This window comes from Parasteatoda tepidariorum, chromosome 2, assembly GCF_043381705.1.
Source record: "Parasteatoda tepidariorum isolate YZ-2023 chromosome 2, CAS_Ptep_4.0, whole genome shotgun sequence".
NCBI classification, from domain to species: Eukaryota; Metazoa; Arthropoda; class Arachnida; order Araneae; family Theridiidae; genus Parasteatoda; species Parasteatoda tepidariorum.
The window spans coordinates 24,769,746-24,784,984 of record NC_092205.1 but is presented as its reverse complement, the minus strand read 5'-3'; the positions used below and the strand labels follow the sequence as shown (position 1 = coordinate 24,784,984).

The 15,239-nt window shown below is 30.0% G+C and overlaps 1 protein-coding gene across 1 annotated transcript in view; it reads left to right on the top strand.

Moving 5' to 3' along the window:
* Positions 1-1,230: 1,230 nt before the first annotated feature.
* Positions 1,231-15,239, top strand: part of LOC107447858 (lysophosphatidylserine lipase ABHD12-like) — a 42,482-nt gene continuing 28,473 nt past the window's right edge. Inside the window, exon 1 of the mRNA XM_016062889.3 lies at positions 1,231-1,783. Coding sequence (XP_015918375.2) covers positions 1,669-1,783 — 115 coding nt within the window. The 5' untranslated portion in view covers positions 1,231-1,668. The remainder of the gene's footprint in view (positions 1,784-15,239) is intronic.

Genomic DNA, 15,239 nt, shown 5'->3' with positions numbered 1-15,239 from the left:
GGTCCCCGCGGAACACCATTTTGGAACCGCTATCTCACAACTGGATACATGTAAATGACGTCCACGTAGGCATCGGTCGATTGAGAAGCCATTCAGGTTCGATATACAAGCGTGACGTCGCCTACAAGCATCCAATCAAATCTTTTTTAAATCACGTGGTTACACGCAGTCACTTCACTTCTTCACGAGTTGTAAGTATCCAATTTTACCTATAATTTTAAATTAATATAATTTTGTTTCCTATTTTCACCATAGATTATTGCCGTTCACGGTAGTAGTTAAATGAAATCCGCTTGCAAAAAGGAAAAAAAAAAAAAAAAAAAAAAAAAAAAAAAAAANAAAATGAAAAAAAAAAAACATATAAATATAAAGTCAAAAAAAAATTTGGACTTTGTTTCAAGTTACCGAAATCCTTTTGATCTCAAAAATACATTTTACCGTATTTGAACGAAAAAATAGAGTTATCTGAAATCGAAAAAAAAGTAGCAGAGAGATCCTCTAAATAAGATGTATGTTTCGCCGGAAGGAGACGGAGTAACACTTTCGACTTTTTGAAAAGTTCATTTCTCAAATGTAGGTCGCCATTTCGTCTTGGGTTATACCCCAGTTAAAAAACGACAAAAATTCTATCGAATCTTTTTCTCCGACAGAATACTACTTTCATTACTTCCGCGCGGTTGGATGTCACTTCATTTGACACACAACACAACACGTGAGCAACAATGAATTCCATTCCTTATTTAAAGAAATATTCCAAAATAATTGGCTTATTTCATTAATATCTTCTAGAATTCTTACAAGAATGTAAACTATATCTTTTCTTAGGAATTTAAAGGTGTTTCTGCTACAAGTTAAAGACGAAGAAACCGTCGAATTTAGCCAATTAGTTTGCCATTATTGAACATGACTTTAGAATTATGAGAAAATGACAAAAGTTCGTTTCAGTAGTACGAATTTTAAGAATATCTTGGCTGAACTTATAAAAATAATGTAGTTCTACGAAAAATAAATTGTAATTTTGTGAAAAAATTTAGGTAAAAATTTGTTGAATGGCTTATCTAATTTACATTCTTTTTACTGAATCTTATTTTGTTTGTGGCGATATTGTATAGAACCCATTAACGGAGTATTTAAAAAAAAATTATGATAGAAGAGATGAGAACTTCTAGTCATCAGCAAAACAACAAAAGTACAAATTTCGAGAATTAATTTGCACTTTTAGAATATCATGATTTTTAATCCGTATGATAGTTCTCGAATCCAATTGTGTTGTCAACTTCCGGGCTTGACGAAATGGAAATTCATTCGTAACGGTTCTTGAAACAAACTGTGTTGTTAGCTTCTGGACTTGACGAAATGGAAATTCATTCGTAACGGTTCTTGAAACAAACTGTGTTGTTAACTTCTGGATTTGATGAAATGGAAATTGATGAGTTATAGTTCTCGAATTCAACTCTGTAATTAACTCCTGGACTTAGCGAAATGGTATAAGCAAAAGAATTTGTTTGAAAACTCTTCAATTAACAAATGAGTTCATTAGTTTGATACTCTCCTATTTTTAATCTAGTACTTGATGTGAATGTGTGGCTTCTTTAAACCATGATCATCAATTGATTGGAGACAAGTATTGCTTTTTATCTGAAAGCAATTTCCATCGATTGATTAAAAATGTGTAGCAAGTGTTTGTCCTCGAGTGCTCTTTGCACGGAAACTTTTTTCGAACAAAATGGGAACAAAAAATTTAAACCATTTTTTTACATCAAACTGGAATACTTCCTCTCATGTAAGTACTTTTTCAATGCATTTGCTTTTATCTAATTAACTTCTTTGCACTCCTCTCTCTTTAAACATTAATTAAATGAATACAAACACTAAAAATTTTTTAAATATTAAATTTAATTTTAACTCGCTTTTATAGTATAATAAAGTGGTAACTGAACTAACGGTGGTTACAAAAGTGATTACTAACATCATCATTAATATTTATCTGGGCGCCTGAGGCCAATAGCGGCTCTTTTCTCATTCATCTTGTAACTAGTTACATTTAATTCGAATATTTTGTATTCTAAATAAAGTTCCATTGCTACAAAAGTGAGTAGCCTCTGTCTTGAGTTGATGTTTGCTTTCATGGTTTCAAATGCGAAAATTTTATTAAATCTTGGAGTATCACAATGTAAGTCATTTTTCAAAGAATTTGATATTAAGTTTATGATGGTCAATATGATGATTTAAAATAATTAATGTCGAAATCGCGATGTATATTCTTCTTTCGAAACCATCTTGCTCGTGCCATTTCATTTTGACATCTTTTGAGTTTTTCCAGGAGTGGTGAAGAGATATTGCACCAGATGCTAACCTCAAAATGTGATTAATTGTTGAAATGTAAAGCAATCGTTTAAGTATGAATTTCATGCAGAATTTTGAAGGAGAATTTGTAGTCTAGCATGTGTTTTGATTTATATAGTAAGGTAAAAAATTTTTAAAATTCAAAGTGGTGATTCGTGATGTTCCCGCAGAGGAAATATAGGGAGTGTTAACAAATCTCTTTCCATAAAGGAAGAGCTTATTGGAAGAAAGAGGTATGTGACAATTTCAAAGTAACTATAATCTGGGTAAAAAGTTATTATTATTATTGATTATTTTATTATAGATTATTTTATTATGGATTATTTTATTGTAGATTATTTTATTATAAGATTTATTAAAAATTTATTATTATAGATACCGTGCAATTTTATTATATATTTATTTGAGAGTGAGGCTTATAATTCTTTACCTTACTTTATTTACCACTACTTAATTTGAAATAAAAATTATGCAAGCATACTCAGAACTAAGATTTGTTAGGTTAAAGTTAAAATCACAGCAAAATCAATATCAATCAAAGTCAAATGAAAGCAAATTAATTATCAATCTTAAACATACCCATATTGTTGCTTTATGTTATTTTCCCGAATATGTCGCTTATTTGCTTCTTCCATAAGCTCTTCACATATTGGTTAACTACAGAGGGCTTATGAGAATTATCCACGTAATAAAGCAATGTGTCATATAACAACTGTCAGTGTTTTCTAAATTTACGAGATTTAAAATTGATATTAAGAAACTAATCCTGTGTTTTCATTTAGGCACTTGTGGCTACATGAGTCTCAAAATTATATTTGTGCACACAAGTTTTATATGAGTAAAGAGTGGTAATTTGAGAAAATAAGCAGCATTTAGATGGTAACTGGTAGCTATTTCAGAGTGAAAATTAACTGCAGAAATATTAAGTCTATTGTATAAATAGTTTTATTATTTATAGATCTTGATAGTAATCTCATTATGTGGTTATCGAATTCATTGTCAGTAATGAAAAATGCTTTTTTAAACAACTTTAAAACTTGGTTTAATACTATACATTGGTTCAATCACTTCATATGTTTGGAATACGTACGCGAGTCCTGGTAATGAAAATGGTTTTAAAATTTTTCGAAATCAATAACTAAAACATTCATTTCGGGACTGTTAGAAGAGAATATTCCACAAAAATTTGGCAGTTTAGAACTTGTTATGTACCTACATTATGATATCTATGAATTAGTTTAAGAAGTGAATATGGGTCGTTACTCTTCAATGCACTTGAAAGAAACCAAAACAATTAGAACGTCTCAATAGTCTTCGTTCTTTCTTGGTACACTTGCACTCGGAAGTAAATATCTCTAGGCAAACTCCCACTCCATGTTATGTAATTAAGATTAGGCTTAGCAGAGTTGCAATTTGTTAACTTAACAAGATTTATAATGTATAGTGTTACTACTTATAGTATCCACATAAAGTATTATTAAAATTGATTAATTATTAACTTATACGTTGTTAAGCAAAACTTTTGCTAGTAATAGCAGCATTTATGTTTTAATGAATTCATAATGGATTCTTAATTTAGAAAATTAATAATAAAAATAGTTGTTTTACCTATCATTACAAATCAATAATTCAAACATATGTATCTATTAATTACATAAGTTAGGCAATTATGATCTTAATAAATGTTAGTGAAATAGCTTAATTTTTAGAAAATGTTTCCTACTAGAATCATTATTTTACTGCCTGTAACTAAAATCTTGACCACACTATGGATTTCGCAAAAAGGGATTATCAAAACAAAAAGAAACGAAAAAATGAAGAAAAAAAAGGGAAAAAAAAAACGGGTAAAAGATTAAAAAGAAATGAAAAGTTGTAGTTGATATTTAATATAATTTAAACGTATCTTTGTGAAAGGCAGTACAATCTTCTATACTTACGCTTAAGAGAAATAATAAAAATTTATTTCTTTATCATTATTTAAAACCAGAATACCCAAAGAAGTCATCAGTCTTTTCATTGGAGTATTCTAGTCAAAAACTATTTTTTAAAATACTGTAAAATATGCCTTTTGTGAAAAATAGTAATATTATATTTTCGTTTAAGTTATATTGTATTTTCGTCGACATCACACTATTATTTTGAGTCAGAAAATTAACACCTTATTATCGGTATTGACGTCGAAAATCATCTTTCTCAATAAGAAAAAATGTGTCTTTGTGAAAAACAGTAATTGTATATTTTCGATTGGTTAAAGTTAAGTAAACTTAAAATCATTTTCATTTAATATAACTATAAAGTGGAAAAGTTTGCAACAAAAGCATTTTAATATAAGCATTTTTCTAAGAGATATAAACTTATTCTTAATAATTTACATTTGATCTACCTCTCTACCTGTAATTATTATTACAAGTGCCTTTTCTATGGAAGTAGTAATATATATATNTGAAAAAATACTGTTCTTTATGATCTAACCTCATTCTTTTTTACACGCAAGCTATTATAACTAACAAAAAAAATTATACAGGAAAAAGTTTAAACAAATTACAAAAATTATAATAATAAATAATTTAAAAAAAATTGAACATACGCATTAATCTTGAATATTTTAATTATGCTCAAAGAGGGAGAAAAGAATAGCAAACCATCTAAAAAAAAAAAAAAAAAAAAAAATCCAGTGATACTTATTAATATCTGTATCAAAGATTTCACAATTTTAAAATTTCGGAGCAAAAATAGTGAAAAAAAAAGTGAGTTTCTCAATTTGTTTTGAAAAATAAGAAAAAATCTTGTAAAGAAAAACACACTGTTCATTTTGAAGGAAATGATCTGAATAAATCAATCGGGAAAAATAAAACTAAACTCAGAATTCTAGTCTGAACGTTTCGTTCGTTGATGTGCTTCTAAGTGCAAAAATATTAACATCGTAAAAAAAATAAAAGAAAAATGAAAGAAGGGAAAGAAACGCATCAGCAATAGATCTAAAAAAATAATAATTAGAAATCTAATTAATAATTTGGAAATCGGGCTTTGTAATTTGTTTACAATTGTACCCATTTAGCTTCAAGCTGCAATTCGTATTTTTAGTACCTATGGTGTACTCGAAATCAGACCACACAATTTCTTTATTTTATTATATGTATAGATTAAAAATTTAATAAACTGTAATCATTGCAAATATCAACTGAAAACTATGATGACATTTAAAATTGAAAGAAATTTCAGGGAGTGACTCAAGCGTTTTTTAATTCTTCCGTTTCATTTCAATCTATAAAAGCATTTAAATGTATCTTGATTAGAAATAATAAGTTTTCTGAAAAATGAAGAAACAAAATCAATTCTTTTTTTATATTTTTTATTACAGCCATTTAGTTTTTTCTTTTTAAACGACAGGTAATGAAAATGTGATTTTCTTCACATTAAGAAAAATTTATTCCGTCCAAATAAACACATTAAGTGCAATTAATGTACGTAATGCTTGGACGATTTCTTAAAAGTTCTAAGTACCAACTGAAAAAAAAAATAGTTAGCCAATTCGTTTTTTTATGTTCAAAACTTTAACGTTGCATATTTGGATTATTTTTTTGATTCGTTAATAGTGCCTTTATCACGAAAAAAAAAATCCCTTTTTATCGTTTGAAAGTAAAATGAGTAAATTTATTTTATGATTATAATTTATTCAATTTTTATGTTTTTCATTCGAAAAGTACGTCTTAGAGTCTTTTTAGTTTTTGTACATTAACTTAAGCTTAAAAATTTCATAAAAGCAGATAAAGAAATGAATAAAAAAAATGATAAATACATAAATAACGCTCTATTAATTCGTTTGCTTATCTTTGAAAGTAAAAATGTAACAGGGAAATGTTTCTGAAATTATTAGAAACACATGATTTTTTTTCTAAAGACTACATTTCAGTAATTTTAATGTTTACTCCAATGTAAAGTGCGCAAAAAAAAAAAAAAAGACAAACTACGAAACACCTTGAATAATATTTGATTTAATAATCTGAAACATGCTAACTAATTAGATAAATAATCCCAAGAAATTGAAGTCGTGAGATATTACTTGATTAAAAACTTCGTTCGCTTCAAAAATATACAGAATAGAAATAACAGTCGACATGTGTCAAGCCCTCGAAAACATATGCCCATTTCCAAGAGTAGCCAGACGGTAAAGAGAAGAAACAAAAGTGATTTGAAATATAAAACGTAAAGTTTCATATGGAAAAAGAAAGGTGAGAATCAAAACTAGAAAAGCCAGAGTAGCCGAGAGAGAAAAAATGAAAAACAGAACAAGAAAAACTGCAGGCCGAGAGGGGCAAATCAGTGTGGCATGCATTTCCATACGTTACGAAGAGTTGGGGAGGAACTAATGTCGTTATTCTACTGTGTTTTTTTTGCCCAAGATTCCAACAATGTGCAGAAGTTGATGATATTTCATATTCTTAATAGTGGACACATATATGGCGTTCCTTAAGTCTAAATATTAAAGCGCGTCTTATTTGTCCGATGTGGGTGCACTCACAAGGAATGTGGTAAAGCCTCCAACGATTAGCGAAGACATTAGCTCCTTACCATCTCTCCATAGCGTGCAGAAATGTATTTTACTCTGATTTGCCCCTCTCGGTCACTTTTTTTTTCTTGTTCTGTTTTCCGCCTTTTTTCTCTCTCAGCAAGTGTGGTTTTTTTAGTTTTGATTCTCCCCTTTCTTTTTCCATTTCTCGAAAATGGGCTCCTGTTTTTGAGCGCTTGGAACATGTCAACTGCTATTTCTATTTGCATAGTGTTGAAGCGAATGAAGTTTGTAATCAAGTAATGGTAATTAATTAGAGCAGACGGTCGACAGAATCTGTGAAATATGGTCACATTAGTTTGATCGGGATGGCGGTCGGATCCTTTTAAACTTTTGCTTACGGCGCTTAGTGTGATGAAGCCCACCATTCTAATCCCCCTGTTATACCAGCCGTAAACAAAAAGTTAATATTGTAATTTTACTTTTTGCGTATATCGCCATCTGTCGAGTACTCTTGAAGCGAATCGAAACGTTTTTGCTCATAGAAATTCGTTCATCCGAAGGTAATTCCAAGCAAAAAGTAATTTTTAATAATTATTTATTATTTTTCATATTTTGTAATGATCAAAAAAATTTTGAATTGTGAGGTATAGAAATTTTTAATATTTTAAAGTTTGTAATTTTATATGACGAAATACAAAATTTGGAGAAAATCGGTAGAATAGATTTTATAAAATTCAAATTTTAGATATACTTTTTAAAAATTTGATGGCATGGAAACTATTCCCCGATTGCGCACAAATTTTAATATTTTTTTTTAAATCATGCAATTATTTTTTTTATACCTTACAATTCAAAATTTTTTCGACTATTGTTAAATAAAATAATAAATAATTCTTTTTCTTTCTTTTTTTTTACATAGAATTATTCTAGGACAAACGAGTAATATGATTTGTTAGCAAAAAACATTTTTCGATTCACTTCAAAACATCTTGATATATGACGAAATTCGCATACCATTTAAGATGTCCACAATTTCGACCGTTTTTTTGACCAAACTATTGGAACATAATTTCAAGATTGACCGATATTTTACCTCCGATATTTTAAGGGTCAAGAATCTAAATTCGACGAAAAAAAAGGTATACTTATACAAGAAAAATACGTTTTTGTGTCTTATTTAAATATCGTCTGAACTGACTAACGAACCTNTTTTATTTGGGGGGGGGGCACGCTATTTCTACATGAAATGTCTTCTTTTTTACACCCTACCACTACGTGCCACTTACCCTAAAAAAGCAAGAAAAAATATTGAACATGAAATTTTTTCTTTGTGACATACTTAAAATGACAAAATACCAATTTTAAATTTTTCCCGATTTTTTCAATTTACGAACTTTGATTAAATTTTTTTCTTTTTCCTTTTTATACTAAAATATAATCTTATAGTATGAAATCTCTATAAATACATTTTAGGGAGACATTATAATAATATTATATTTATGTAAAAATCGTTTTACCTGAATAAATGGCTCAGATTTATCTGAGTATATCAGAAAGAGTATGTCACATTTAAAGTATGTCACAAAGAAAAAATTTCATGTTCACGATTTTTTCTAAGCTTTTTAGGGTGTAAAAAAGAAGAAAATTCATGTAGAAATAGTGCGCCCCCCCTCGAAAAAAAAAATTTTTTTTTAGCCGCCTAATTGGCGATTAGTAAAGACATTATCTCCTCACCATCTCTCCAGAGCGTGCGGAAATGCATTTTTCTCTGATTTGCCCCTCTCGGCCACTGTTTTTTTTTCTTTCTTTTTTTCCTTGCTTTCCATGTTTTCTATCTTTTTTCTCTCTCGGCCTGTGTGGCTTTTCTAGTTTTGATTCTCACCTTTCTTTTTCCATTTTTCGTTGGTAAAATTGCGTTTTTTTTTAAAATTTCAAATCACTTTTGTTTTTTTTTTCGTCTGGAAAGTCTTGAAAATGGGCTCCTATTTTTAAGCGCTTGAAACATGTCAACTACTATTTCCGTTTGTATATTTTTGTAGCGTTTGTTTTAAATCAAGTAGTGGTAAAATTAATTAGAGCAGACGGTAGCCGGCATCTGGGAAGAATGGTCACATTAGTTTGGTCGACACGGTGGCCGGATCCCCTTAATATTGAAATTTTATTTTTTGCGTATATCATCATCTCGAGTACTTTTGAAGTGAATCGAAACTTTTTTACACATAAAAATTCGTTCATCCGTAGGTAATTCCAAGAGAAAAGTAATTTTTAATAATTATTTATCATTTTTCATATTTTGTTATATTCTTAATTTTTTTTCCATATTCTCAGACGTAATTATTTTTCATATCAAAAAAATTTTGAATTGTGAGGTATAGAAATTTTTTAATATTTTAAAGTTATATAAAGTTACTATATAATATTTTATATAACAATTCCCAAAATTTGGAGAAAACCGGTCAAATAGATTTTATAAAATTGAAATTTTAGATATACTTTTTAAAAATTTATACTTTTTAAAAATTTTGATAGCATGGAAACTATTCTCCAATTGCGCACAAAAAAAATTTTTTTTTAAAATCATGCAAAATTTTTTTTTATACCTTACAATTCAAAATTTTTTCGACTATTGTTAAATAAAATAATAAATAATTCTTTTTCTTTCTTTTTTTTTACATAGAATTATTCTAGGACAAACGAGTAATATGATTTGTTAGCAAAAAACATTTTTCGATTCACTTCAAAACATCTTGATATATGACGAAATTCGCATACCATTTAAGATGTCCACAATTTCGACCGTTTTTTTGACCAAACTATTGGAACATAATTTCAAGATTGACCGATATTTTACCTCCGATATTTTAAGGGTCAAGAATCTAAATTCGACGAAAAAAAAGGTATACTTATACAAGAAAAATACGTTTTTGTGTCTTATTTAAATATCGTCTGAACTGACTAACGAACCTATTTCAAATTTGGCCCTCGAACTATTAGGATTGAGTCCTGGTATGTGAAAACCGATCATTAGATTAAAAATTATCCGGAATGTTTCATTTTTTTTCTCATAGTTCATTTAGTTTTAAATTTTATAAGCACCTATAACAATGCAAGACTGGCAGGTATTGCGCTATATATTTTGCAAACGTTCTATTATTTTTTTTTATGTTAGATTAATATAGGGAAGTGGGGGCTAATGCAGTTAATTTTTATAAATTTGCTGCAAAAAGTTTACTAGTCAATATTTTGAACACATAGCATAAATTTTTTAAATTTAAATTTGATTACTTCTCTCCATTTTAATGATAAGATAATTTAGATATAAATTACAAAATTACTTTAATTTACAAAAAATTAAATTACAAAATTTAAATTTTTTTTTTTACAAAACATTAAATTTTTTTTTAAACATAATTAGCATAACTACAATACATAATTAAATAGTATATTACCAAATTAGCTTCATATCATGGAATTGTGAGGACATTTCATGGGGACAAGTAATAAAAGCAATAATATTTCCTATTGTTACTCATAAAACAGCAAAATATATCAAAATGGAGCTCCTTTTAACCTTAAGATACTGTCTTAATAAGGTTTATTTTAATTAATGATAAAGCTTAATGTATACATTTCTTAATATATGCACTATACATTCTTGATTTTTCCTAAATATACACAAAGCAGTATCAAATGTTATGTTGATGATTTGGTTTCTGATTTAATTAAAATAACTTCCAATGATTTTAACACACTGCGACTTATAAAAATTTACACAAAAGAAAAATAATTTAAATCTATAGAACCTGATAAAAGCGCGGGGAAGGTTTTAAGCGTTGAAACCATGAATTAACTTATTTTATTCATTTTGAGCTTATACATGAATACAAAGACAAATTCATATCTAGACTCAGGGTTCGTACTGAAAAAGAGAAAGAAAATAAAAAATTTAATTTTAAACCTAAAATAAAAAATTAATATCCGTCAATTCAGGCATTTACAGCGCGATTTTGTTGGCCTCTCTTTCAGGGGCGCCATATTAGGTGGGCCAACGTCGCTCCCACAGTGAGGACAGATAGTACAGGGAAGGAAAGAACATCCATGTCTTGCCCCAGATTCGAACCCAGAACCTTTCTGATGTAAGGACAGTTCCCTGCCCCCTACGCAGGCCGGTCGGCAAATAAAAAATCTTAGAAAATTTAAAAAAGTGATAGCAAAATTAAGAATATAATTTTTTTTTTAATAAGTTGTGTTCAGCACAATGTCATCGAGCACTTGAGGACAAACATGTTAAAAATGTGACAGTGCCTTCACTCGTTAAGGCTAATTTTGATGAAAATAATGGAAAAAGATTTTTGATGAAAACTTTTGATATCCTCTAATTAAAATGGCTTAGGAATCGCAAGAACAAATATAAAAGATATAGTTTGAATTTTATCTACATGGGTAAACGATTTTGAATTGCTCTAATAATAGTTAGCTAAATCTCTAAGGTTATAGCTGCAAGGTGACCAATGATTTTCGAACAATTTAACGAGAAAGAAAAAAAAAGTACTGAGGGCTCATTAGTGGACTCATTATAAGAAAAGGGGGAAAATGATGACCTTATCCTTTTTGTTCGATTTAGAACTTTCTTATCTTTGCGTTCGAACTCCACCCTGGAGGAAATGATCGCTCCGATGAATAATGGATCAAATTACAATCAAAGAGGTGTGACAGTTACAGTTAGCGAAGCACGTCATTCACTAAATCCGGCAACTTGATCGAATGCTTTCTAAAGTGATGTTTCCTCTTGCTACTATGTAACTATAGGGTACGTATGGGGAATATCCGGATTTCCATTTCAAAATTATCCAAGCTGAAAGATGTCGAAAAGATTTATTTCATATTTAATTGATTTTAAACTTCATTATATCATATATTTGTTGTTTATGTTAAAGACTTTTATTGAAAGCTGATTAGTAAATTATTCATAATTCTGTCTGAAGAGTCCTCATCCCCCGCCATTTTGGATTTTAGGGTAAATTTTTGATTTGCGTTTATTTGATTTCTGCCTTCTTTTTTTTCATATTTAATTTTGTTTCTTACTTTTCTTTTCTTTTTTTCGTTGGCAACTTTAAGTTTTATATTTCAAATCACTTTTTCTTCTTAGACAAGTCGTGAGGGGGCCTCCCTGTCCGAGCGGTATCGCCCGTCAAACGCAGTGTGAAGCGTGGAGGTGGCGGGTTCGAATCCCGTCGTAACCCTGGATGTATTCTTTGTGATATTCCTCTAAATTGTTCTACCTGTCTTTCTACATGACAAAGGCTTATAAGCCTAAGTCCCGCAGTGGACTGATCGTTAAACACGGTTCCCAGCAGATCACCGAATTCGAGCATCACTGGCTGCGGTCAGTGCGCGGGTGGGTGACCACTTGGATTAGTCTGCGTAGGGACCGAGGGTGTGCGGTATCAGTCCTCGTTAAACTGTTCTACCGTAAAGTGCTCAACTTCGCGTGCAGGTCGGCTACTGAAGCGGGGGTGCCGTCCCCTCTGCAGAGGATCAAAATTGTGATGCATGTCTTCAGATCATCCTCAGAGATGTTTCCCAGACCATCGTCAATAGCCCATTGTGCAGCTCTAATGCGATGTAAATGAACTACAACTACAACTTATAAGCCTAAATTGAGCAAATAGGCCTACAAATGTATGTAATTTCACTAAAGCAAGTCGTGAGAATGGGCGCCTATTTTTGAGTGCTAGAAACATGTTGACTTTTATTTCCATCTGTATATTTTTGAAGCCAATGAATTTTTTTTTTTAATTTTTTTTTTATAAATCAAGTAATATTTTACCGTTTCGTGAGATTATTTATTTAATAGATATTTATCTGCTTTTAGATTTTGAAAAATTTAATTTGTTATAGCCAACCAATTATAGTCAATAAAAACCAATTTGGCTGACGTTGAAAATTTATTTTCAGCTTAAATTGTGCAAAAATAAATATATTTATTAAATAGCTAAAAACAAACAACTGGGTAATACGAAACTATTTTGCGAAAAATGCTGATTGCAGCAAGGCATAATTTTCTCAGGAATTAAAATAAAGTATCTAAAATACCACACACCTTATTTCTCAAATTGTGATTTAATGATGCTCTTGTAATTTCTATGTTTCGAAAGGTACGGTCAAATATATTAGAAATATCCAACATCACTTCATTTGTGAATCATTTAAAATTTTCTCTCCTCATTTCTACACCTTCGTTAAAAAGGCCTCTTCTTCTCTTTTTAAACAAAAATTATTGATTATGTCCGTTTAAATATCATTTTTTTTTCATTGTCTATGCAAATATTATAATCGATAACTGACACTTAGCCGGAAAAGAGAAAAACTTACCAACTTTTACTTTCGCAGTTAATTATTTTCTAAACGTCAAATGGAATATAAACGCAAGCAAAAATATTAATTTTTATTTTGTCAGTGCTTAAACATACATTCTGTTAGGCCCCTGAGTCAAGCATAGAGTTCGTATGGTCCTTGAAACATTTATAAAATTGTGTTACTATTCCAAATAAAGAATTACAATTTTCTTTTTTTAACTTTCATTTTAAATTTAAAATTCTACGCTATATGTATAATATATAAGGATTTCAAAATATTAGCCAGTAAATTATTAGTTAGTAAATTTTTTTCCATAGAAGAAAGACTATTTTACGGTAGTTTGTTTCAGGATTTTATTATTTGAACCCAATTCTAAATCATTATGAGGCGCGTCTACCGAAAATTACTGAAATCGAATAAAAAATACTGATTTTTGGATCGAGTTTGGATATATGTTTTTCTTCAAGATCATCAATCAAAGAAAAAATCATTCACCAATACTTTCACTAAAACACTGTTTTATTCGCAAAATGTACTATTTTATCGTATTTAGCGAGGTGGCGAATGTGATGATCAAAATTATATTTTTTTTAAAATTAAATTATAAAAAATTTGTCTATACAAAAAAATAAATCAATAAGCTCACATTTGAAATATCAAAATTGAATTATTCGAGAACTCAGTAAAACTTTACTTGTTGTAGTTCATTTACGTCGCACTAGAGCTGCACAATGGGCTATTGGCGACGGTCTGGGAAACATCCCTGAAGATGATCCGAAGACATGCCATCACAATTTTGATCCTCTGCAGAATCGATGGCACCCCCGCTTCGGTAGCCCGACGACCTGCACGCGAAGTCGAGCACTTTACAGTAGAACAGTTTTACGAGGACCAATACCGCACACCCTCGGTCCCTACGCAGACTAATCCAAGTGGTCACCCACCCACACACTGACCGCAAACAGTGATGCTTGACTTCGGTGATCTGCTCGGAACCGTGTCGTAACGATCACCCCACTGCGGGACCAGTAAAACTTTGCAGTTATGCTACATATTTGTTAAACCTTTTATTTTACAATGTTTTCTGTCAATGTTAATATTGATCTTTTTTTCCTTTGTAATTGCTGCACTATATTCTGACTATAGATTTACAAATGAGATTCAATTTAGCTCTACGTTACTTTCAAACATTTTAACTATATTGTTTCAGTATAAAATAGGACTCCGTTATTTTGAAAAGCAGAGTACCAATAGTTTTGCAAAGTTAAAGACTCGATTGCAAAGATAAAGATTGTTGTTTCATACAAATGTAGAATAACACACAGTTTTATATGAAAACTAATTTCTGTTTCACAGAAATGCTAATTTAAATATACTGCAATGTAGTACCAAATTAACAAAACCAATCACTGCAAGAAATTTCTCGGAAAAATAGTTAAATAACAATTTATTTAATTGTTATTTTACCATATTCAAATAAAATAGTCAAATAACCGTGAATAAGATGGTATTCAAACTGTTAACAGCGAGAAAAACGGTTTATTCACTACTTTCACCTAATATGGTTAAACAACCAGAATTTTATCGTGCTAACTATGTACACCTAATGAAACTCCTTAGTTCCTTGCAACTGCGTACATATTAAAATCGAGAGGGCTAATCTGTTAGTCACATGATCGATAGAACTGGGGTTCGAGTCCTAGCGTTGACACTACAATATTTTCTTTAACACACGAAGAGGGAGTTTTTAGTGTCCTGTACTCCCAAATTTGTGACCTTCAGTCTCCAATGCCGATCACCTAACAAAAAGCATAGCTTTTTTGTCCAGTTAAATGTATTTTTTAGGGTTTTGAAGCCATGCTAGTTGTAGATGGTTAAAAAACAATGGTTTTGTATTCATGATAAGTCCTACAAGTAAAAAATGTTCTTTACCGTAAACTTTACGGTTAATCGGAGGGACAGAACACTGCCTGTTATTTTGCCATAATTTTAGAATGAAAATTCTACCACTGATGCGGGT